Source organism: Chaetomium strumarium, assembly GCF_033439665.1.
Source record: "Chaetomium strumarium strain CBS 333.67 chromosome Unknown B0T15scaffold_4, whole genome shotgun sequence".
NCBI classification, from domain to species: Eukaryota; Fungi; Ascomycota; class Sordariomycetes; order Sordariales; family Chaetomiaceae; genus Chaetomium; species Chaetomium strumarium.
The window spans coordinates 3,542,819-3,564,482 of NW_026944432.1; the positions used below are offsets into that span (position 1 = coordinate 3,542,819).

Sequence of the window (21,664 nt, forward strand, 5' to 3'; positions counted from 1 at the left end):
GGCAGCATCCTGACCAAGCGGGGTTCACCAGCAGCCATCGAATCGACGGTTTCTAGACGGAAGGGTCGGACTATCGACTCTCAGCAGAATCCTCCTATGGCAGCTAGAGTGACTCTGCCTTAGGCGGGTAGTATCTAGTATTCAGGAGGTGCCAAGGAACCCTTGAGCGCTTGTTGACAATGGATTCATCCCGCGCCCTTATTGAAAGAAAAAACAGACGTCGCAATGGCTCTTGCGAATTTAGTTGATGGCAACATCGCGGAGATACATGGTAGGTACTCTGCAATCCGGCACAGTGGCACCCTGCTCGCAGCTATGTTTTGTCGTGACCGATCTAAGGCTCTTCGCATGGTGGTTGCCATAAACACCAAAACAGGTAATAGCAAAACAAATGGGACACATGACTGAGTTCTGAGTGCTCCTCACTAAGGCCATGAAGCTCATATCCAGATTCTAAGCCAAGCCCACCCGGTAATCAAAACCGGGCTCTATACCTCAGCCGTAACCTCCCGCGCCGTGGCCAGCGGAACAGGAGTCTTCCTCCTGACCCTAAGCCTCCCGTTCAGCGGCGGGAGGGGAAAATGCCCAATGCTAACAAAGCCAGGGCGGCCAGCGTCCGCCAGCTGCAGATCGTAGTGCACGGCCAGGTAGGCCAGGAACAGCTTCAGCTCGGCGGCGGCAAAGTAGCGACCGGGGCAAGAATGCCGTCCCATTCCAAAGGGGAGATAGTTCTCGCTGGCCGAGACCATGAGGTCGATCTTCGCAGCAGAAGCACCCGTCGTCTCGGTCTTGGTCTTGGTTGCGGTGGCGCCTCCCCCACTGGCATCTTTCCCGTCGCCCGCCTCTTCCGCTGTGCTGCTGACCACCACCACCTTGCCAGTCTCAGTCTCAGGCAGTACTAGTGGCTGACAGAACCGAAAGGCATCATAATCATCCGCATTCTCGCCATAGATGGCCTTATCCCTGTGAATCCCCACGCACTCACCGCCAGCCTAGCCCCCCGGGGCAATCTCACGCCATACCCCTCCAGCACCACCCCGCCGGGCGCGGTAACCTCGGTAGCAAGCGCCTTGATGCTCGTCCGCAGCCGCAGGGTCTCCTTCAGGGCACTGTCGGCGCGGGCGAGACCATTCACACTCGCCAGGTCGAGCCGCGGCACCGATAAACAAGAGGAAGAAGAAGAAGATGATGATGATGACGACGACGACAACGGGATTACACGCCGGCCTTCCTCGGCCAGACCGGCCCACACGTCGGGCGCGTTGGGCGCGGCGCACAGGTCGAGCAGCGCGTGGCTGATGGTCATGGTGGTGGTCTCCATGGAGGCGAACACGGTGACGAACACGCGGCAGATCAGCCGGTCGACCAGCCCCGCGCGGGGCTCGTTCCGCTTCAGCGCGTCGGCCACTAGCCAGGTGAGCACGTCGTTCCTCCGAGGAGGTTTGCTATTATTAGTAGTATTGTTGTTGTTGTTTTTGTGCTCCTCCCCCTCCTCCTCCATGGTGCTGATCATGTTCTGGATGTAGGGCGCCAAAACCTTGGCGGCACGGTGCTTGTAGATGCGGTTGCCGGAGTGGGTTGCGTAGGAGAGCAGTGGGTGCAGGAAGGGGGGGAATAAGCGCAGGAGGAGCGAGCTGGGGACGATGCAGGTGGAGAACTTGTCAATGTTGTCTAGGAGTTGGACGTCGTTGCCTGTGATTTGGTCTTAGTTCTTCTCTATGTGGTACTTTTGTTAATATCGTGGGAACTCACATAGCGGCTCGCCGAAGATGATACGAGACGAGACTCTCGCAATGACGTTCCTCACCAGCTCGTGCGATGGCACCTCCCGCCACTCGCCGCTGGTCCCGAACTGCTCATCGATACGCGTGGCTAGCTCCTCCATGATGGACGGGATCAGCTTCGGCAGCTGGCGGTTCATGTTGGTACGGAGAACCTGGTAGACGGCCGTGTCCCCGTGGACTTCTTTGTTGACGAAGGCATACTTCACCGCAACAACCTCGTACTGGACCGGGGTGGGACTCAGTTGGCTCTCGTCCTGCGATATCATCCACTTGATGAGTGAGCGCGGGATGAGAATCTCGGGCCGGCTGAAGGGCAGCGGGATGGCGCAGATCGAGCCATGTTTGCTGTACTAATGCATGTCTCAGTCTGGTGCGTGGTGGGTCATCTTGTAAGAGAAAGGGACTCACCTTGTGGTATGCATCACTGATGGTCGACGGGGTGCTTTGAATGGCCTTGAGCTGGGAGTAGAGATAGGAGAGGAGAGAGCCGGTGCTCCCAACCCATGGCACCTTCGTGGGCACGGTGCCGAGGTGGGCGATGGTAGTGTACAGTCGCCAGGCAATGATGCCCGTGACAAAAAATAAAAACGTGTTCATTCTGTTGTGTTGAAATTATGTCCGGTAATTCAAAGGAGAGGCTGGCGATGTGGTAGGATATCAAGCACAACACCTGGGAGAGAAAAGACGGCATATAAGTCATGCCCGGGGGCGAGGAATGGTCCCTCTCACACTGAGAAACGGAGCATCCGACGGGGCGGGTTGGACCTGAGCATGTTATCGAGACCAAGTTGTTCCATCATTGGATTCGCTACGCCATCTGTCGAGGTACGCCTTGCTCCCTCGCTCCACAGGCGAAAGCGGCTAGACCGTGGGATCAAACAGACTGGGCAGCGTCCTCAGGGCGTGGGCAACACACACAGACAACTTAGTATTACCAATCACATAGTCTATTCCAGGAGGTGTGGCTCTTCCGTACAGGAGACCTCGAACGGCGTCTCTGAGTCAGAGACTCTGCAAGAGCGTATTCAGGATATTCCTCTATCGAGATGTTGAATGCCTGACCGCTATACAACCAACCATTCTATACACAAGACTCCATCGTATCCACGTGAAGATGCTTGGATGTGGCTTGGAAGGAGCACTTCGCTAAGACGCGCTGCGTGAGACTGGGCGTCTCACGACAGTATCCAGGTCCGCGGTGTAGGAGCAAATGCATGTTCGTAGTAGGGGTAAGCTCGTCAGCCCCAAAGGAAGCGGATACTACGTTTACGGGCTAGACACGATGGGACCTTCATCAGGGTGTCCGAATATCAACCTTCCGTCTTGTGCTCTTTGCCACGGCTGGAAATCAGAGCACCTTACGAACCATAAAAGCCAGTTCTTCCATTCCTTTAGGTCTTCCTTTCTACTACCACTCACCGAAGCACTTATTACCCAACTAGGAAACTCCGATCCACCTCATCCACCCGCCACAGATAAGGTACTATACCTGTCTCACGTCAGAAACATGTCTTGGCAACACGATCTCCCCGAAGGAACCCGGCTGCGTCCCAGCTCGGCCCAGGACCCGCGAACCGACTCAGAGATCATTGCAGCGCTGACCAGCCCGCCCCGCGAGGTCACGTCCCAGAAGAACATCTGGGCCTTCTGGGACAAGGGCTTCTCCCAGCTGCACGGGTGGCAGCAGCGCAACATCATTGGCTGGGTGCGCAAGCTGGGTCCAACGGGCTGGACGGTCCGGGTACTCGACAACGTCCGCGGCTCGCCGGCCAACGTGTTCCACTACCTCGACTACAACAACGACAACAGCACAACCCTCCCCGTTCCCGAGGCGGTGGTGGCCAACGGCAGCGGCGGCAGCAACCTGGGCCCCCACTCGGGCCAGCACATGTCAGACCTGGTGCGCCTGCCGCTGCTGCACCGCTACGGGGGCATCTACCTGGACGTCGGGGTGATGCTGCTGGGCGACATCGACAAGAGCCTGTGGCAGCCCATCGCCGACGCGTCGACGGCGTACCGCATCGGCGGGTTCGCGCACCAGCACCGCGCCAACAGCTGGGGCAGCATGCAGAACTTCTGCATCGCCGCGCAAGCCGGCGAGGAGCTGCTCGCGCGCTGGCAGCGCATCATGGTGGCCGCATGGTCGGGACACTCCAACAGCAATTCTTCCAGCGAAGGGCTCTCGCGCCACCCGGTCTTCGATGGCGTGCCGTCCGCCATCAACCCGCGCGTGCTGATGACCATCCAGCCCGGGTCCGAGCAGCGCCTGCTCGACTACTGGGTCAACCTGCTGGCGTGGGAGAAGCTCAAGGTCACCATCGATTCTACCTCTGCCTTCAACGGACCCGAGTACGTCCGCAAACACGTGCTGCTGCTCGACCCGATGCAAGAGGCCTTCGCGGCCGAGGTGCGCACGCGCCTCAACACGGCGCGCCTGTTTGCGCTGCTGACCTGCCCGCGCGACATCAACAAACCTGTGGACGTGGTGGGGGGCGGGGTTGGCGGGGGTGTCGACCCGGAGCTGCACGCCGAGGCCAAGGCGCTGGTCGAGTACTTGTTGTCTAGCTCCACGCTGCTCAAGCTGTACCACGGGCACGGCTACATGCTGGCCCCGCCGCTGGCCACCTTCTGGGAGGCCCCCGGCAATGAAGATGCGGATGCGCGGCCGGGGACTTTTGGGGAGCTGCTGCGCTATGGCGGCGAGGTGGTGGACCAGCTGAGGGAGGTCCGGCCGATCGTGTTGCCGGCCTATGATGGGCCTGTGCTGCGCGGGACGTTGCCTTGAGGGATGGCACTGTGCATGACATGACAAATTGAATGGGTGATATTTGGAGAGATAGGATGATGACTGCTGTTTGTTGTGGATGTTGAAAAGTTTGGTAGATGTGCATGCTGCAGGGTATTTTGGGAGAGATAGGAATGATGACTGCAGCTTGTGTGGGTGGATAGGGCGCAAAGTGAAGTTTGGTAGATGTGCATGGTGCATTGAATAGCATTGGAGCGATAGGATCATGACTGCAGCATGTTGTAGCTTGGTTAAGGAAATATTAGGCGAGCTTCCAATATGCTCACGTTTGTGCTCAGGTACGATGTACTGATCTTCCTGATGTGATGGGAAGGAAGGAAGAGGTCAGGGGTTTGTTTACCTACCTCGGTGTGGACCGTAAGCCGGGGCTTGCGGATGCAACTTCGGCTGTGCTACCCGCATGCTTCACCCCCCTCCCTCTCCGGACTTTAAGTTTAAGGCGATTAATGAAGCGCAAGGCTGTAAACTCCGACTGCAACCTCGGACCTCGAGGAACAAGCTCTCTGCAGATTTCCCGGCCCATTCCGTTCCCTTGGCTCCTATAAGGTTTGCCTATCAGGTTGACTTACCGCGCGGCATCTGACTAAGACTGACTGCATGTAAGACTAAATAAATGGACGTCAGCGCGGGACTTGGGGCCGGCAGCTTCGAGCACAGAATCTTGTACGGCAATTGCCGCCGAATGGGAACGGAGCGTCCACGTTCCTATCAAAGTTCTTCGATAAGGTATTGTCACAAGAGAGTCGAGACCGTGACTGATGGATCGTGAATGGCCTTGGGTCTCGCTTACAAATAACTGCTGCAGCTCTTGATAGACCCCCTTAACCAACCAATACCTTCTTACGCTTCATCTTGCAGCTTGTGTGGTAGCACGGAAATATTGAATCCTGCTGTTACACTCCAAACACTCGGCCACCGCATATGTGGTTATGAGTAACTAGGTACAGATAGCATGCATGCAGTGAGACACTAGCGCCTTACGTCCTCAGCCTTTCTCATTCTCAACCCTGACTACCTGTATTCTACTGCGCAGTATTCCTACCAACCACCTCAGCCAATCAACCAACCAGCAGTACTACTACCTCTAATCATACGCGATAAAGCAGCGGATCTCAATGCTGTGCCTCGGCGGCGTATCCTCGGGCACGTCCAGCCAGCGAAAGCTGGTGTGCGGCACACAGCGCGCATTCTCCCTCGGCGGATGGCTGTCGTAGATCTTGAAGGCGAGCACCTCGTCGGGCTCCTGGTGCGGGTAGTAGTACCATTGGTGGGCGCCCTCGCTGCCGCCGGCCAGCGTCAGGAAGGTCTCGGTCTGGCGCGGCGTGCCGGCGTAGGCGAGATGCACCAGCTCGTCGGTGGCCTCGGGCACGGTGGGCGCGTCGGCCACGGCCAGCGGGTCGCGCTCGATGCGCCGCAGCGGGCGCCAGAAGTTGATGACCTGCCAGCGCCGCCCCGCGTACTGCGCATGGTTCGTCGGGCGGATGCGCTGCAGGAAGGCCGGCGCATGCACCGGCGCGAAGTCGACGTGCGGCCGGATCACGGGGCCCGTGTACGACTGGTACTCGGTGCCGTACTTGGTGCTGAACGACGACTGCCGCACGCGGTGGTCGAAGATTAGCACCTCGGAAGCGCCCAGCCTGGTGGTAAAAAAAAAGAAAAAAACCCCTTGTCAGCGTTTTCTAGGATCCCCTAGGGTGGAAAAAAGGGCCCCGGGGGTTGGATTCTCACTTCTGCTTGATCAACTGCATCATCATGGCCGGGTAGTACACCTGTCTGACGCTGTTGGGGTCCGAGTAGTCGGCCTCCGGCTTCGGATGCGTGATGTACTCGAAGCCGTTCTCGTCGAGATTCTTGCCCTGACCGCGGGCATCGTGGATGACGACTCTCCTCGCATCCGTAAACTCGCCCTTCAGGAATGGCAGATCCCTCTCTGTCGGCTTGGTGCCGTCTGCAGAGACCTTTGAGTAGAAGATGTATGCCGAGACGTCTTGTTGCGGCCCGGAGCCCACGCGGTATGTCTGGAACTCATCTGTCATCCGAGGGTCTTTCTCGGTGACGGACCCATTGATTCCCTGGGTCTCTGTAAGAACTGTTGTGGCCATGGTCAGCGAGGGTGTGCCAGTGCGGACGTGCTGCAACAAAGACTCTGGCAATTCCAAATCTCTCGAGTATAGACTGGTACATATTTTATAGTCTAGGCTCGCTTTGGAATCTTGGGATTGCCTGCATTGCTGACAACATGCATGACTCCGCGGCTCCGCCAGCAGCATCCTTTGGAGATAATAAGCGGTAGAAATCGCCCTGCAGTCAGCCCTGGCGAAGGAACCATGGGAAACCTGGAAATGTTCTCGTCCGTCAACTCCACTTGTAAGGCGTATCTATAGCAAGGCCCCAAGGGGTGCAAACAGAGCATTCCATGTCGCGTTATTGAAGCGCCTCTCTGCGGAGCTACCGTACATGGTATCTGCCATCCTTCAATGTGACACCAAGCTGACGTGCAGAAATCCCATACCTTGGCATTCGCAGTAATCCGACTAAGTACAGTATAGGGGGCTGACCATGCTCCGTGATGGATAGCCGCATATCCGGAGCTTCTGGCGAACTCGTCTGAGACTCTGAGCCCTCCGATAAATCTCAGTGACGACGGTCCCGTGAGTCCTCCTCCTGCGCCAAACTACACACTGGACGGAGCTAACAACATGGAAGACCTTATCCATACCCTATCCAGAGGAAACAACACCACTGTTGTGACGCAGACACAGCAAATAACGCTCCTCCAATATGTGCAGTCGCTGACAACAACCACCCGGCTTATACTGTTTGTCTGTCTTGTTACCTGGGCAGCGTGGTCTGTCACGCGGCATCGCAGGTTCTACAATGACCTGGTAAGCCCATCAGCACCGGCGAGAGATGAGCACCTAGCTAACACGGGACCAGCCCAAACCGCCACACTCCTGGTGGTTCGGCCACCTGGCTCTCTTCCGGCAGACGGTGCGCTCCCTGCCGAAGAGAGTGCACCCGCACGCCATCATCCTCGCCATCCAGCAGCGGTACAAGCTCCCTCCCGTCTTCTACCTGGACTGGTATCCCATCTTCGCGCCCATGATCATCATCACCGACCCAGCCGTGGCCACGCAGCTCACCAACGCCGAGAACCTCCCGCGCCACTCGGTCGTGCAGGACGTCATGGGCGAGCTGGTCGGCCGGCACTCGGTCTTCTGGAGCAACGGGCCCGAGTGGAAGCACCTCCGCTCGACCCTCACGCCGGGCTTCTCGACCACCTACCTGCTCCAGCGGGTGCCGCGCATGCTGCACCACATGCTCGTCTTCGAGGAGATCACCGCCAGGCTCGCCGCCGCAGGCGAGCCGTTCCCCATCCTGGGCCGGCTCATCTCCATGACCATCGACGTGATAGGCGACCTGATGCTCGACGTGCGGCTCGCCGCGCAGGACGAGACCGAGTTCCACCCCATCGTGCGCGAGTTCCGCGCCGCCATGAAGTTCACCTGGGAGGGGCTCAATTTCTGGGAGAAGTACGTCAAGCTGCCGGGCCTGCGCTGGCACTCGCGGAAGCTCGATAACCTGTTGGCGGAGGAGATCAAGAAACGCTGGGAGGCCGGCACGTACCAGGCGCCTGAGACGGAGGCGGGGATCGATTTGTTTTTGAAGAAGTATGATGAGGAGAAGAGGCCGAATAAGGGAGAGAGGTTGGATAAGTTGTTTTTGGAGCAGTGTGTTCACAAGTGAGCTTTACTCCTCCTTTTTTCCCTTTCCTTCTTTTTCTTCCCTAGAGGAACGAGCGCCGCTTACAAAACCACAGTACCAAGGGCATGCTTATCGCAGGTCATGATACCACGGCCGGTACCATCGCAGTAAGCCGTACTTCTGCTCCCTATAAACCTGCTACGCTAACCATCTCGTCGTAGTACTGCCTGCTGGAACTAGCGAAACACCCAGACATCCTCGCCCGGGTCCGGGCGGAACATGACGAACTAATTAGCCCGTCGCGCGAGGGGACGATCAAGATCCTGGAAGAAAACCCAACCAAACTGCACGAGCTGCCCCTGACCACAGCCGTCGTCAAGGAGGTTCTGCGACTCTACAGCCCAGCTTCCACAATCCGCAAGGCGGGAGACAAGTAAGCGCGCATTTTAACTTCCCATTTCCAAAGTATCACTCTTCTCACACAGTCTGCAGCCACACAATAACTTTCGACGGTAAGATATACCCAACAAAAGGCCACGCGGTAAGCACCCCCCAAACCTCAGATATTCCCTTCCGCTTCCTCCCTCGCCACTCAACTAACCCCTCCCTCCTGGTGTATATAATGTATAGCTCTGGGTCGTGCACACCTGCTTCGGCCGCGACCCGAATCTGTTCCCGGAACCCAATGCCTTCAAGCCCGACCGCTTCCTCGCGCCGCCGGGTACCATCCCGCCCGGCGCGTGGCGCGCCTTCGAGAAGGGCCCGCGCAGCTGCATCGGCCAGGGCCTGGCGCTGATCGAGATCAAGCTGGCGCTGGTCGTGCTCTGCCGCCGCTTCGACTTTGCCCTGGCCTACCCCGAGGGCAGCCCGACCCTGCCGCTCATGGGCGAGCAGGCCTATCAGGTCATGGATTTTGTGCCCGTGCCGGCCGGCGGGATGCCCATGACTGTTAGGGAGAGGGAGTACGTGGCTTGAGGGTGGGAAGGGGGGGAGAGAGTTATGGAAGGTAGCTGCCGTGTCAGTGTGAGGATTTGAAAGATGGATGAAAGACTGGAGTGGAATAGGGGTTCTGCATTCCTGTTGGAAGTCTGTCTGTGGCGTGCAGTTCTATAACCTTCTGGTCTGTATAAGGGTCTAATACCATTAGGGGAATACTTAGACCTGTCGCAAGGGCAGTGATGTGGTACTTCATTGGTATTGTGCTGCCACGCTTGTGGCGTGATGTGTGGGAGGAACAGGGGATGGTGGCGTTTTTGAGCAAGGAGGATGGAAATGGTGGGCACAGGCGACGCATAGATGATTGGTCATGCATCCTCGCAAGTCCACATGATATCTTTTGTGTGTACGGCGCACCCTGGCGGTCTCGCATTTCAGCGAGGTCTTCTGTTTTGGGATGGAGATGCAGACAGAGAGGCAACTGAGATTGTTGAGAAGGATGGCTGCCCATGTTAATTGTCCTCTGCCACGCAGGCTGCACTCGTGCCACACCGTCACTCAGCTGACTGGAGTCAGTCTGAAAAGGTGTTACAATACATTAGATCGGACCGCTTAAGATTCTGCCACTGGATGAGCATTTATAGCTTGTCTTTGCCACTCCCTCCGGCAGCGCCACCAGCCCAACGATTCCAACTTCTCTATCAACCTTACTGGGCAGTCTACCTGAGACACAAGAAACTCGTGGATTTGCTCCTCAGTGCCCCCATGGAGCCAAACGCCAGGCGACGGGCATTAGTCCTCTGTTTACTTGCCCTGGTGGGTATCAGCCTGCTAGTAGTCACTACCGTTATGTGGGTGCACGCCTCGCCGTCGCTGATGCCTGTTGCGTCCGCTGCAAGTTCTGCATCCGATACGCCCGCATCAACGGCGACTAGTGCGACTTCTACGTCAGCTACTACTACTAGTGCAACCTCTACGTCCGTTTCGGTCCAAGTCGTTACCGTGGTTGCAACAGTACTACACACCGGTACCACCGCCATCGTCACTTCAACAAGTCTCGAAGTGGCCACCGTAACAGTACATGCGGCTACGGCTACGGCTACCGTCACCGTATGACTGCGGCGAGGGCCTTTCGTGCCTGATACTCGGACATCCCTGTTGCCGAGGATACCAACCCATTTCAAGCTGTTGACTCGGGTACTCAGAAACTCCAAGTCGGACGATCCCAGTAAAGTCCCATTCGTACTCCTTCGTCCATGAGTTCATGATCTTGCTCGACACTCCTCTGCCCAACATCGTCATCTATAAATACAGCCTAGCGAATTAAGGACAAGCAACTCCAAGTCGGCTACCGTTCTGGCTGGCCACTGGGAAAACCACAATTTCCTGTGAGTGCAAGTTCCCTGTACCATCTTCGTGCACTGTTTTTGACCTTATTCTTCTCACACTTATCTTGCTAGGAGCTCTCTCTCTCTCGTACTTCGAATAGAGGTATTCACATGAATTGACAGAAGGTTCTCATGGAAGCAGGGGTAATGTGGCTGGGGTTGTTGTGGAACATTTGGTACTATACTTCGCTTGTCTGCCGCGAGCGATAAGGTGCTTCTTTTTTTGAAGGGTGGCTCGTCAGGAGAAGTTGGAGGCAAACATTTTGGGTTCAGTTCCTTAAAGAAAAACAAAACAACACAACACAAATAACCAAGAGCCTTTCTTTCCCATCTTCACAGATGTTCCAATGCCCCTAATGCATATCCGAGCAGATACAAGACGGGAAGGCATCGCGCATCGTCAATTATGATGCTGGCACCCGTGCCTGGCCATAACAAGGTGCACCTGCTCAGCCTTCCAAAACAGAAAAGATTTGAAATATTTTCAGCAGAATCTTCTGGGTCAGGATCCGATGATTGTTCGGGATATATATAGTATTATTCATGGTCATAGTGACCCCACCGACGCCCATCGAGGCTCGTTCGCAGTGGAGGCCTCAAGATTACCCCATGGGGAAGTGGACCTGCGGTTTCGGGAACTCCACATCCTGTCGCGGTTCCCATCAGTTCCTTTGGCGTCCGAACCTAGCCGATTAAAATCTGGGGTAGAGTTGGTCTCGTTCCTGGCGGTCAGTCGGTCAGAATCACTGGCTATTCGAAGAAAAGAAATAAAAGGGCCATACACTGCAACATCAACGTGTGTAGCTGATGGAATGCCGAGAACCGAATCCCAGCTGCCACGCCACATGCGACAAATCTGGGCTCAAAGACCCCGTGTCTGATACCAGCCAGCAAGATGGCTTCTTCTTTTACAGCATGCGGCGCCTCGCAACCACTTCCAGCTTGATCAGGACTTAGCTGAGGGATGAAGGAGTCACGGTTGTTACAGGGGATCCGCTTTCTCGCTACGGGCATCCTTACCCAGACTCCATGAACACCCTATCACGATAGGGTTGAAGGAAACCATTCTCTGAAAAGGCCTAGCCTCCCACGCTACAGGATCTCGGCATGCAGTTCAAGCCTGCGGTGTGCTCCGCACCGGAAAGCGGCACCCTAGTCTTACCCCGGATATTGCAGAGAACCATTGCGGTGTGTGAGGTTATGAGCATGGGAAGGATTGGAAAACCATCTCCGCCAGCCATCTGGAAAGTCAAACCGCTGCATTGAAGCTACTACCCCAATATGCATAGCGTAGCATTGCGTAACCTGCACTAGCGTGCGCAGCTTGTGTTTCCCGCGTTCCGGTTCTGGACCCCAATCTCAATTCCCGGCCTTCTCCTCACGCAGCTTGAAGATGATTCCCGGCGGATGCCAAGGGTGTGCATAAATAAACAAGCACACACCTCCACGACGATCAGTGCCAACTGAAGTTCCAGAGATTTTTCCTTTTCCCTTTGCTTATCTTTTTTCTCTTCGGTACCTGGTTCAGGTACTATAGTCGCCAAAATGCCGTTCGGAATCCTGGACTGCAAGAAGATGGAAATCGTGCCTGGCACGGGTAATAAAGCAGCTCCTTCCCCATTTACTGTCGCACGGCAGCCAGAACTACATCCGCTGACAAAATGGCCCTTCAGCTTTCATGTCCGACCAGGACGACCTGCCACCAGAGTATGCCGACATACCCCGCGAGCAGCTCAAGCACGGCACAGGGCGTTTCAAGGACGTCATCCTCGTCCCCCAGCCGTCCGACGATCCCAACGACCCGCTGAACGTTAGTCAACCACCCCCATATACATTACTAAAATACGGCCAATAGTAACTGACCACTAAATCAATATCCCCCAGTGGCCGCAATGGAAGAAAGAGCTAATCCTCTTCATCGTCGGCCTCTCCGCAGCAGTGGTCGGCGCCTACGGGCCGATGCTGTCCCCGGGCTTTGTCGACATCGCGCGCGACCTGGACATCACGATCGACGTGCTCGCGCAGTCGACGGCCTGGCTGATCCTGACCATCGGCCTGGGCCTGTTCATCACCAACCCGCTGGCCAAGATCATCGGCCGCCGGCCCGTGTACTTGGCCGCCATCGTCATCATGTTTGCGACCAGCGTCTGGAGCGCCGTGACCAAGGAGTATGGCTCGTTCTTGGGCAGCCGCATCGTCGCGGGCATTGGCATGGCGCCCTACGAGGTTCTCGTGCAGTGCACGATCGGGGATCTGTATTTCACCCACGAGAGAGCTACCAGGATTGCGATTTGGAATTTGTTCCTCTTGACGGGCATCAGTGGTGGTGCGCTGGTCGCTGGATATATCATTGAGAAGGATGGGTATCGGTGGACGTTTGGCGTGTGTGCCATTTTCTTTGGCGTCCTGATGATGGCCGTGTTCTTCCTGGTCCCCGAGACGGCGTACCGGAGGAACACGGTGGTGGTGGTTGCTTCCTCGGCTAGCGACAAGGAGGAGGCGGGCAGCGTCCGCCACGTGAAGCTGGAGAAGAATGATATGAGCGACACCAGCCACAAGGAGGAGGCGTCGACTGTGGCGCCGACGGTCCCCAAGAAGCACACGTACTGGCAATCGCTCCGGGTTTGGACCGGTCGCTACTCGAAAGCACCCGGCTGGAAGCCGTTCGTCCGACCGTGCGTCATGTTCTTCTACCCGGCCGTGTTTTGGGGATTCCTGGTCTACGGTGAGCAAAACAAACATACCTGACCTTACCTGCCTGTCCCCTCTGACATAAACGTTCGGTGGCTAATTGTCTGCAGGCACCGTCATCACCTGGATCGTCGTCTTCTCGGTCGTCAACGGCGTCATCTTCGTCGGCCCGCCGTACAACTTTACCGTCAGCCAGACGGGCCTCATCAGTCTCTCGCCCTTCATCATGACCATCATCGGCGAGCTGGTCTCGGGTCCGCTTAACGACTGGATCTGCGTCTACCTCACCAAGAAGAACCGGGGCATCTACGAGCCCGAGTTCCGGCTGCCGCTGATGGTGGTCTCTCTCGTCCTCGGCGTCGTCGGCTTCTTCGGCTTCGGCGCCACCGTCGAGTACCAGACCCACTGGGCCGGCCCCGTGCTGTGCTTCGGCCTCGCCAACATGAGCCTGGTGTTCTCGGCCACCTGCGTGTTCGGCTACGTCATCGACAGCTACAAGGAGCACAACGAGGAGGCGTTTGTGGCCATCAATGCTAGGAACCTGCTCACATTCGGCCTGACCTACTTTGTGAACTCGTGGCTGGAGCAGCAGGGGCCGCTGATCGTCTTCTCCATCCTCGGCGGGCTGTTTGTGTTTGTCTCGCTGCTGACGATTCCGCTGTGGTGGGTCCTGATCCAATGAGAGAGTGACTTCGAAGTTAATGCTGACGACTCTTTTGTAGGATTTTTGGCAAGAAGTGCCGCAGCTTTACAGGCCGCAACGAGTGGCTGCAGCGGTTCATGAACGATAAGGACTAAAGGACGGCAACCCGGGGCTACGGAGGCCGAAAGGAGGTTTATGGTTTGCCTGTGGGTTTGTTAGAACAGTAGTGCTCCTAGTAGTATATGCACTGAGCAATGAGCTGTGGGGGGGTGTCTGTCATGATCCCCTCTTCACCATCCAGCCCCTATGGCCTTTGTTGACTTGATGTTCCTCGCGGCGCCGCCTCTTTAAATTTAGTACACGTAGATAAAGTCCTCGTTCGACAGGTCGGTCATATCCCGTAGCGCATTATCCTCCTCGAGCGTCTTCATCCATCCATGGCCACCCCCGTCCTCGATCTCGACTGCTTTGCTGTGCTCCATCTTATTGCCCATCATAGACTCATCGATCATAGCCGCGTTCTTGCCGAGCTCTTCCCGGCGCTTGGCGTGCCGACAGTTGAGGTACATGAGGTAGATCGGGGTCAGACTGTGAGCGCCGAAGCTTGAATCAGCCGTGCCTTCAAAGTGTGCATGGGTAAGATATTACTACTAGTAGTACTTACGCTGAGATGCCGCCAACAAAAGCGAACATGACGAGGTTGGAGATCAGTCCCGGCCGGTACAAGGGAGCCTGCCTCTCATCGAAGAGCAGCGGCCCAACGACGTTTCCTGCGCACATCCCAATGAACACAACGGCCGAGGTGCATTTCTTCTTGGTGTCGCCGCCCGTGTTCTGGGCTTGCCACGCGTAGATCATGGGCGTGATGGCCGCCATGCAAGATACCAGATAGTATCCGAACAGCAAAACGCCCTTGTTGTTGCCCGTCCGAGGAACAGTGAGCATGATGATCGTCCCAACGATGGGCAGGACGCTGATGGCCGTGATGGTCAGGCCCTTCCTCTGCCAGTGCGTTGCCGCCCAGGCGGACCCGATGATGGCGAAGAATTGGATGGCGCCGAAGGGGATGTTGAAGAGGATCGCGTTGAAGTTGGTGTAGCCGAAGTCCCGGACGATGAGGCTGCCAAACGTGCTGATGCCGCCGCTGGCAATTCTACATACGCCGTGTCAGCATCCATCCATCATACTGATATCAAACCAACAAATCTGAAACAATACGGGGAGCACATACGAGATTGAAAGGATGGCGAGAAACCAACACCACGTCTTCAGATCCCACAGCGTCTCCCACACATGATCCCACCGCCACTCCCTACTCGCCACACCCATCTGGTTCGCCCTGAGCCGCTCCACCGCAATGACCTTCTGCCTCTCTCCGAGGTACTTCGCCTCCATCGGCGAATCCGGCATGAGCACGAGCACCACGACCGCGTAACACACCGTCAACAACCCGCAGAACAAGAAAATAATCTGATACTTGAACAGCACCCGACTGCTGTCAATATGCCCTAGGCCGTACGTAAACAAGCTGCCGACGATCTGCGTCAGCCCGTTCATGGCGTTCCAGTAGGCCGTGCGCAGCGTCTGCTCGCCGCGGCGCCACCACATCTGCGTCGCCGCGACACAGCTCGGCGCGATGACGGCCTCGAACGAGCCCAGCAGGAAGCGCAGCGCCATGAGCGACCCGAACGACGCGCACGCCGACATGGCCGCCAGCGACGCGCCCCACAGGAAGATGGCCGCCGCGATCACCTTGCCCGTCGGCAGCTTGACCAGGACGAATGCCGCCACCGGCTGCATGACGAGTTGCGCTAGGTACAGGATCGAGCCGAGCCAGGAGTATTGCTTGCCGACTAGATTGGCGTCGGTTGTGAGCCCGAAGATGGAGACGTAGCTGATTTCATTTTCTTTGTTAGAGTAGTACTACTACTAGTAGTAGTGGGTTGATGAATCGCTGAAATGGAAAATGCTTGGATGGATGTGGGATGATGGATGGATCTGTGAGATGGAGTGTGGAGCGATAAAGTAAGGTAAGGCAGGGTGAATAGGTACGCAACCTCAGAGAGCTCTTGTCCAGCTGCTGGAAGAAGTAGGCACCGAGGAGGAGCGGCAGGATACGCATGTCAATGCGTCTCAAAACCGCTCGCTCCTCCTCGTAGGTGAAGGAGGTGTTGCCGGCACTATGCGTCTCCAAGAAGTCGGTAGCCTTGTCGCGGCGTTCGCTCTTTGGGACGCCATTGTGGTTTGGGAGGGGAGCGGGCGTGATGTCGTCTCCTCCCTGTTGGGGTTGAGATCCAGTCATCGTGCTCATGTTTCTTTGGGGCAGTGAGAGCCCTTTGGATCTAGCAATGAGCAGTGCCCAGATGACGCATCAAGCTGAGGCAACTGGCTGAAAACCAACACGACTGGAGTAGATCTCCTCGGATATTATCTTCTTAATGACCTTCAAAACAAGCCAGCATTGCCATGTGCATGGACAGCAGCCGGCAACCGGGTCAGCAACATACCGATCGCCATCGTTTACGCCGAAAGTGTGCCACATCTTGACTGCCGGCAGCAGTAGGACTCGGGAGTGGTTGGTGACACGACAGTTTCGACGGCCAAGAGCTGCCATTCTGTACTTCCCGGTCCTAGGCTTTTGATGTCAGTCATGATCCCGCCGACATTCCAGTGCGAGGCATGTTTGCCAGTCGCTTGCTCTCACGGCGTGTGGGCTGATTGGGGGATTAATTCAGGCTGTATGCGAGGGCGCGTTTCGGAAGCAGCTCCTAGCTATCCCCAGACGTGATCGACTCTCACGACCCAGGGAGTTCACCGGTGGCTTCATTAGTCTGCCATTTAGTTCCAGTACATTGTAATGCACCCTTGGGCTGCAGTAAGGTTACCCTCCGCCGGATAAGCTACCCCATACCCCCGGCTCCCTGAGGCCAAAAAGACCGTACAGCATACGTCGAATTCATTTGACTGAAGCCCCATCTTTCTTCTCTATCTCTTTCCTCTTACCCCCACATTTTTCTTTATCATCACCTAGTCTTCATATTCTTCGTTTTCTCGATCCTTCTAGGTCTCATTTTATATCTTCTCCTTTCAGTTCTGCGTTGTTCTCTTCGTCTCGTCTTGTCTGTTTTTCTATATCTTCTTTTATTCCATCTGGGCCGCTCAACTCTCGTTAGACTCCCTGGTGGGGAGCCTGATGGATGCACAATACAATTTTATCAGGACAGAGGAGTTCAGTTGATCTCCTCCCGCTCTCCTCCCCCGCACCTGTGCCCATGGGTAGATCTCTGCGACATTCAGCCTGAGTCTCGGTTGGTGGGACATCTTCGGCCGAGAGCAAAGAGCAACCAGACATGCGGTATCACTATTAGTACCGTCTCAGTCACAGACAATCAGTGGGCCACCGCGCCATGCTCGATTACATCCTTTTCCAGTTTGAGCTCCTGGATTTGGAGATGATACATTGCTCGAGGTTGGCCTGACATATTGAAGAAGTTGGGAAACCTTCTGCCCTAGACTGAGTACCTACCGTACTGTCGTTATGGCCACCAAGAAACGCTACGCCCTGGTCGGCACCGGCGGGCGCTCCAGCTTCTTTTACACAGCCATCGCCACCGACTACCGCACCACTTCATGCATAGTCGGCCTTTGCGACACGAACCAGACACGCATGGACTACGCCAACAGCCGGCTGACCGCCCTCGGCCACGGCGCGGTCCCAACCTTCCCAGCAACCGACTTCGACAAGATGATCTCCACCACCCAGCCGGACGAAGTAATCGTCACGACCATCGACCGCACGCACCACATCTACATCATCCGGGCGCTCGAGCTGGGCTGCAACGTGATCACGGAGAAGCCGATGACGATCGACGCCCCCCGCTGCGAGGCCATCTTCTCGGCTGTCTCCCGCACCGACCGCTCCGTGCGCGTGACCTTCAACTACCGGTACGCGCCGCACAACACCCGGGTGTTCGAGCTGCTCCGGTCCGGGGCCATCGGCACTGTCACGTCGGTGCACTTCGAGTGGCTGCTCAACACGTCGCACGGCGCCGACTACTTCCGGCGGTGGCATCGCGACAGGCGAAACAGCGGCGGCTTGCTCGTGCACAAGAGCACGCACCATTTTGACCTGGTAAATTTCTGGCTGCAGACCAGGCCGCTGTCGGTGTACGCACAGGCGGACCTGAAGTTCTACGGGAAGGAGAACGCAGAGTCGAGGGGGGTGACCGAGTTCTACTCCCGAGCAAGGGGCAGCGAGGTTGCCAAGAGGGATCCGTTTGCTCTGGATCTGGAGAGTGTTCCGACGCTGAAGGCGCTGTACCTGGATGCGGAGCACGAGGACGGGTATTATCGCGACCAGAGCGTGTTTGGGGATGGGATTTCCATCGAGGACACGATGAATCTCCTGGTGCGATACCGCAATGGCGCGGTCATGACCTACTCGCTCACCGCCTACGCGCCGTGGGAGGGCTTCCGGGTGAACTTCAATGGCACGGGTGGCAGGCTGGAGATGGAGGTTGTCGAGAACAGCTATGTGAATTCTGGCGGGGACCAGTCGTTGGAGGGGTCCATCGAGAAGAGGACCATCTTGCTGCGGCCGCTGTTCGCGCCGCCGAGGGAGATCGAGATCGAGGCAAGCAGGGGTGCGCATGGCGGTGGTGACAATGTCCTGCTACAGGACCTGTTCGGCGAGCCGGTCTCGGACGAGTACATGCGGGCTGCAAGTCACATTGACGGCGCCGCCTCGATATTGACGGGCATTGCGGCCAATCGGTCGATCGCTACCGGCCAAGTGGTCTTTGTCGATAACATCCTGAAGGTGCCTGGGTAGGGCGTTGTGCATGTACAAGTGCATACATAAGTAACATCCGTGTGAATCAGTACAGCAAGATGTCGTCCATCATGCCTCTCAAGCTTTAAAATGCCGCAATCGGATGGTCATTGGGCCCCTCCCCATTTTAGTGCCTCAGTGCTGGTGAAAGCTTGAAGTCTACAGAGCTATGCGTAGTCGGTACCTTTATTCCGAAGACTTAGATGCACTGCATCACAGATGAGCCTAAACGATATTAAGCTTAGCCAACATATCTAGAAGATCGTCATCCTCCACCGCAAGCTGCTTCCCGCTGCCGCCCATGCGCGGCTTGTAGAAGTCGCATTCTCCACGCTTGCACACATAATGTAGCCCGCGAGGAACCTTCTTCTCCCTACCGGCCACCTGTGCCTTGCTCGGAATGCCGCACTCGCATGGCGGGTTTTCCGGTGGTTGCCTCGGGAGTCTGCAAAACAGAGAAACTTTTCGCAAGGCTTGCACTTGTAATAGGGTCGTCCTGCATTCCCTTTGCGATTCGACTGCCGGGTTGTGAGCCGCATGCTGGACCTTCCACATCGGAAGCAGGACGGAGCACGCTCGGGAAACGAGGTGAGATGCAAGTGCGAAAGCGGCTGATCCTGAGACTTTTTCAGTGAGTGGTGGCTTATTTGGCTGATGATGGGGTGAATGGATGCTTACCATCTCCAACACCATCTTCAACACCATCTTCAACAGAGACTTGTAGTTGTAAGCTCGCAGAGGCAGGTGTCGTGTTTTGACTAACCCAGGGGATAGCGTCGCGTGACGAGATCTTAGTGATCTTAGTAGCTCACGTATGCGGGAGGAGTGAAGATGTGTGGCATGAAGGCAGAGGCATTTAAGTTCTATGGAGGGTGTTGCAACAGTTATGTCTGTCACCATAAACGCCCTTGCCGGGATTATGCATGCTCGTTCACAGACTCCCCGTGCTCCAAGATTCCGATATCCTAATCTTTCGACCACCGGGACACGTCATACACCAACGATGCGTCGGATAACCGTTTGTCGCTGCAGCACTCCGATGATTCCAGGCTACTTGTCTACACGCCAACAGCTCAATCAGCAATTGTAACAAACAGAGAACCCGATGAATTGACAGCTGATGCAGGTGCAGCAACCCGAGGCAGAGGAGGCTAGGAGACGCAGGCGGCCGTCGTAACGAGGCATCGAGGAGCAGGCCTCTTCGCATTCGTTTGCGTTTGCAGGCTGCAGCTAGATTGTCGACATGCCGAGGGAAGCATTTGCCCGGTCAGTGTTAGGTAAAGGATGCTTACGAAGTCAAATGACACTTCCGGCAAAGAAATGTCCAAAACCGGTCATACATTTAAATGTATACGGGAGATACTGCACTCAGTGGCCAATGGTACTAGTATCCACAGGACCAAGCACAAGTATTGACAAGAAGCAGAACACCTATGTACAGATAGCATCCTCCCCCGTGGCCACCACGTCACACGCACTGGGAATACCAGTCATTGATGTACTTGCAAGTGTACGGGGCAGCGCAGGACGTGCAGCCCGAGAAGTTATTCCCGCCACACTGCGCCCACTGAGATGCAGCGCAGCCGCTAGCCGTGGTCGAGGTAGCTGGCGCAGGGCTGGTGGAGGTGGTGGTCGAAGTGACGAGAGTCGTCGACGGGCCAGGACCGGCCGCTGAGCTGGTACTACCCCCACCGGGGCTACCGCTACCCGTGCCGGAGCACCCAACGCGCGCCGAGCTGACCACGATATCGTCGTACCAGAACGTGTTGGTGTCGCCGCCGTACGACTCCCAGCCGAAGTAAACAGCCGATGGCTTGGGCTTGATCGAGCTGCGCTGCCACTGGCCGGCATTGGCATTCGTGACGCCCGGCTTGACCGTCAGGCCGGAGATGGCCTCGCCGTTCAGCCACGTCTCGATGCTACCGTCGGTGCCGACGTGGTACTCGAAGCACTGCCAGCTGCCGATGGGGAGGGCGGTCGACGCGGCGATGCCCTGCGGCGAGAGATCCGGCAGGGTGGCATCGTCCGACTCGCGGTTGTACATCAGGATCTTGCTCTGGCCGCCGATGCGGAGGTGCTTGTTGCTGCCCTGGGCGGGATCCGGCATCGTGATGAACGTTACGTGCGAGTCGGTGAAGGCCTTGGACGCTTTCACGTAGGCTCGGACGTAAAGATCACCGCTGGGAACTTGATTCGTGCCGAAGAAAACGTGCCCGCAGTAACCACCGGCGCCGTCGACTCGGATGGAGTTCTTGCCGCTGTGTGCGGTCGAGCTGTCGAGGCTCACCTTGCCGCCCTGGTTGCAGTCCGGCGCATAGATGGGCCATGCTGTCTGGTCCCATCCACTTTCGAAATCGTTGGAGATCTGGGCGAAGGAGACGGGGAGGGCGAGGGCGACGAGAGCGGCTTGGCGAAACATGGCTGCGGATGGTTTGCTGCAGGCCTGGCCCAGCACGACACAGAGGCTAGAGAGATGAGAAGTGTAGAGGGTAGAGTTGAATAAAGAGTAAGTAAACACAAACTACTACTTGGCTATTTATTATGAGGGGAGGGTACGGTCCGCTTCAACAGCCAAGGTTGCATCGATCGGATGGGATCTCCCATCTCTTGGCCGCGAGGCTCCGTGGTACTCAATCGGGCAACTGGTGGTTTTGGCTCGCGGGTGCTGCAAAGGCCGCTCCGGGCCTTGATAGGAAAAGCCGGTACTTCGAACCGGGGCGACGGGCCTGCATCCCCATCCAAACCGGGTTTGGTCTAGGTCCACCGCACCACACTGTAGCATGCACTGCAACCACAGGTTTGGAGTCTGGAGCCCCTTTAATTAACAGGATCTTCCGTTCCCACTGCTACCATGTTAGCGATATCGCATCATCTTCGGAG

The 21,664-nt window shown here is 56.6% G+C and overlaps 9 protein-coding genes across 9 annotated transcripts; 5 read left to right on the forward strand and 4 right to left on the reverse strand.

The window, feature by feature from the left end:
- Positions 1-67: 67 nt before the first annotated feature.
- Positions 68-2,740, reverse strand: B0T15DRAFT_534445 (cytochrome P450). The gene is made up of 4 exons (XM_062869438.1): positions 2,193-2,740; positions 1,753-2,134; positions 1,023-1,692; positions 68-963 (listed from the first exon to the last, which is right to left on the reverse strand). The coding sequence occupies exons 1-4, from the start codon at positions 2,379-2,381 to the stop codon at positions 489-491; spliced, it is 1,716 nt and encodes a 571-aa protein (XP_062721905.1). The 5' UTR covers positions 2,382-2,740; the 3' UTR covers positions 68-488.
- A 368-nt stretch (positions 2,741-3,108) lies between these two features.
- On the forward strand, positions 3,109-4,901 carry B0T15DRAFT_534446 (uncharacterized protein). The gene has a single exon (XM_062869439.1). It carries the CDS (start codon positions 3,292-3,294, stop codon positions 4,567-4,569), a length of 1,278 nt encoding a protein of 425 aa, XP_062721906.1. The 5' UTR covers positions 3,109-3,291; the 3' UTR covers positions 4,570-4,901.
- A 773-nt stretch (positions 4,902-5,674) lies between these two features.
- On the reverse strand, positions 5,675-6,692 carry B0T15DRAFT_511973 (uncharacterized protein; the record flags this gene model as incomplete). Its single annotated transcript, XM_062867951.1, has 2 exons — positions 5,675-6,227; positions 6,319-6,692. 2 exons carry the CDS (start codon positions 6,690-6,692, stop codon positions 5,675-5,677), a joined length of 927 nt encoding a protein of 308 aa, XP_062721907.1.
- Positions 6,693-7,289: 597 nt separating this feature from the next.
- On the forward strand, positions 7,290-9,270 carry B0T15DRAFT_494246 (cytochrome P450; the record flags this gene model as incomplete). Its single annotated transcript, XM_062866999.1, has 6 exons — positions 7,290-7,475; positions 7,528-8,333; positions 8,411-8,462; positions 8,517-8,728; positions 8,788-8,836; positions 8,926-9,270. 6 exons carry the CDS (start codon positions 7,290-7,292, stop codon positions 9,268-9,270), a joined length of 1,650 nt encoding a protein of 549 aa, XP_062721908.1.
- Positions 9,271-9,937: 667 nt separating this feature from the next.
- B0T15DRAFT_534451 (uncharacterized protein) lies at positions 9,938-11,625 on the forward strand. The gene is made up of 2 exons (XM_062869440.1): positions 9,938-11,341; positions 11,402-11,625. Exon 1 carries the CDS (start codon positions 9,997-9,999, stop codon positions 10,345-10,347), a length of 351 nt encoding a protein of 116 aa, XP_062721909.1. The 5' UTR covers positions 9,938-9,996; the 3' UTR covers positions 10,348-11,341; positions 11,402-11,625.
- A 411-nt stretch (positions 11,626-12,036) lies between these two features.
- On the forward strand, positions 12,037-14,230 carry B0T15DRAFT_218904 (major facilitator superfamily domain-containing protein). The gene is made up of 5 exons (XM_062862782.1): positions 12,037-12,216; positions 12,293-12,429; positions 12,504-13,344; positions 13,421-13,973; positions 14,033-14,230. Exons 1-5 carry the CDS (start codon positions 12,165-12,167, stop codon positions 14,106-14,108), a joined length of 1,659 nt encoding a protein of 552 aa, XP_062721910.1. The 5' UTR covers positions 12,037-12,164; the 3' UTR covers positions 14,109-14,230.
- Positions 14,231-14,306: 76 nt separating this feature from the next.
- On the reverse strand, positions 14,307-16,255 carry B0T15DRAFT_485572 (major facilitator superfamily domain-containing protein; the record flags this gene model as incomplete). The annotated part of the gene is made up of 4 exons (XM_062866297.1): positions 14,307-14,541; positions 14,618-15,106; positions 15,185-15,847; positions 16,011-16,255. The coding sequence occupies 4 exons, from the start codon at positions 16,253-16,255 to the stop codon at positions 14,307-14,309; spliced, it is 1,632 nt and encodes a 543-aa protein (XP_062721911.1).
- Positions 16,256-17,398: 1,143 nt separating this feature from the next.
- Positions 17,399-18,868, forward strand: B0T15DRAFT_218945 (uncharacterized protein). Its single transcript, XM_062862783.1, has one exon. The coding sequence runs from the start codon at positions 17,492-17,494 to the stop codon at positions 18,782-18,784; it is 1,293 nt and encodes a 430-aa protein (XP_062721912.1). The 5' UTR covers positions 17,399-17,491; the 3' UTR covers positions 18,785-18,868.
- Positions 18,869-20,021: 1,153 nt separating this feature from the next.
- B0T15DRAFT_534456 (carbohydrate-binding module family 1 protein) lies at positions 20,022-21,554 on the reverse strand. Its single transcript, XM_062869441.1, has one exon. It carries the CDS (start codon positions 21,201-21,203, stop codon positions 20,253-20,255), a length of 951 nt encoding a protein of 316 aa, XP_062721913.1. The 5' UTR covers positions 21,204-21,554; the 3' UTR covers positions 20,022-20,252.
- Between the last annotated feature and the right edge of the window lie 110 nt (positions 21,555-21,664).

What these genes read in the sequence shown, in the direction of transcription:
- B0T15DRAFT_534445 (XM_062869438.1), bottom strand. Translation starts at nt 2,381, where the DNA reads ATGAACACGTTTTTATTTTTTGTCACGGGCATCATTGCCTGGCGACTG. An exon ending in TCAGTGATGCATACCACAAG is followed by an intron (nt 2,135 to 2,192) that starts GTGAGTCCCTTT and finishes GACATGCATTAG; the next exon opens with TACAGCAAACATGGCTCGAT. An exon ending in CATCTTCGGCGAGCCGCTAT is followed by an intron (nt 1,693 to 1,752) that starts GTGAGTTCCCAC and finishes ACCAAATCACAG; the next exon opens with GCAACGACGTCCAACTCCTA.
- B0T15DRAFT_534446 (XM_062869439.1), top strand. Translation starts at nt 3,292, where the DNA reads ATGTCTTGGCAACACGATCTCCCCGAAGGAACCCGGCTGCGTCCCAGC.
- B0T15DRAFT_534451 (XM_062869440.1), top strand. Translation starts at nt 9,997, where the DNA reads ATGGAGCCAAACGCCAGGCGACGGGCATTAGTCCTCTGTTTACTTGCC.
- B0T15DRAFT_218904 (XM_062862782.1), top strand. Translation starts at nt 12,165, where the DNA reads ATGCCGTTCGGAATCCTGGACTGCAAGAAGATGGAAATCGTGCCTGGC. An exon ending in ATCCCAACGACCCGCTGAAC is followed by an intron (nt 12,430 to 12,503) that starts GTTAGTCAACCA and finishes AATATCCCCCAG; the next exon opens with TGGCCGCAATGGAAGAAAGA. An exon ending in CTGCTGACGATTCCGCTGTG is followed by an intron (nt 13,974 to 14,032) that starts GTGGGTCCTGAT and finishes ACTCTTTTGTAG; the next exon opens with GATTTTTGGCAAGAAGTGCC.
- B0T15DRAFT_218945 (XM_062862783.1), top strand. Translation starts at nt 17,492, where the DNA reads ATGGCCACCAAGAAACGCTACGCCCTGGTCGGCACCGGCGGGCGCTCC.
- B0T15DRAFT_534456 (XM_062869441.1), bottom strand. Translation starts at nt 21,203, where the DNA reads ATGTTTCGCCAAGCCGCTCTCGTCGCCCTCGCCCTCCCCGTCTCCTTC.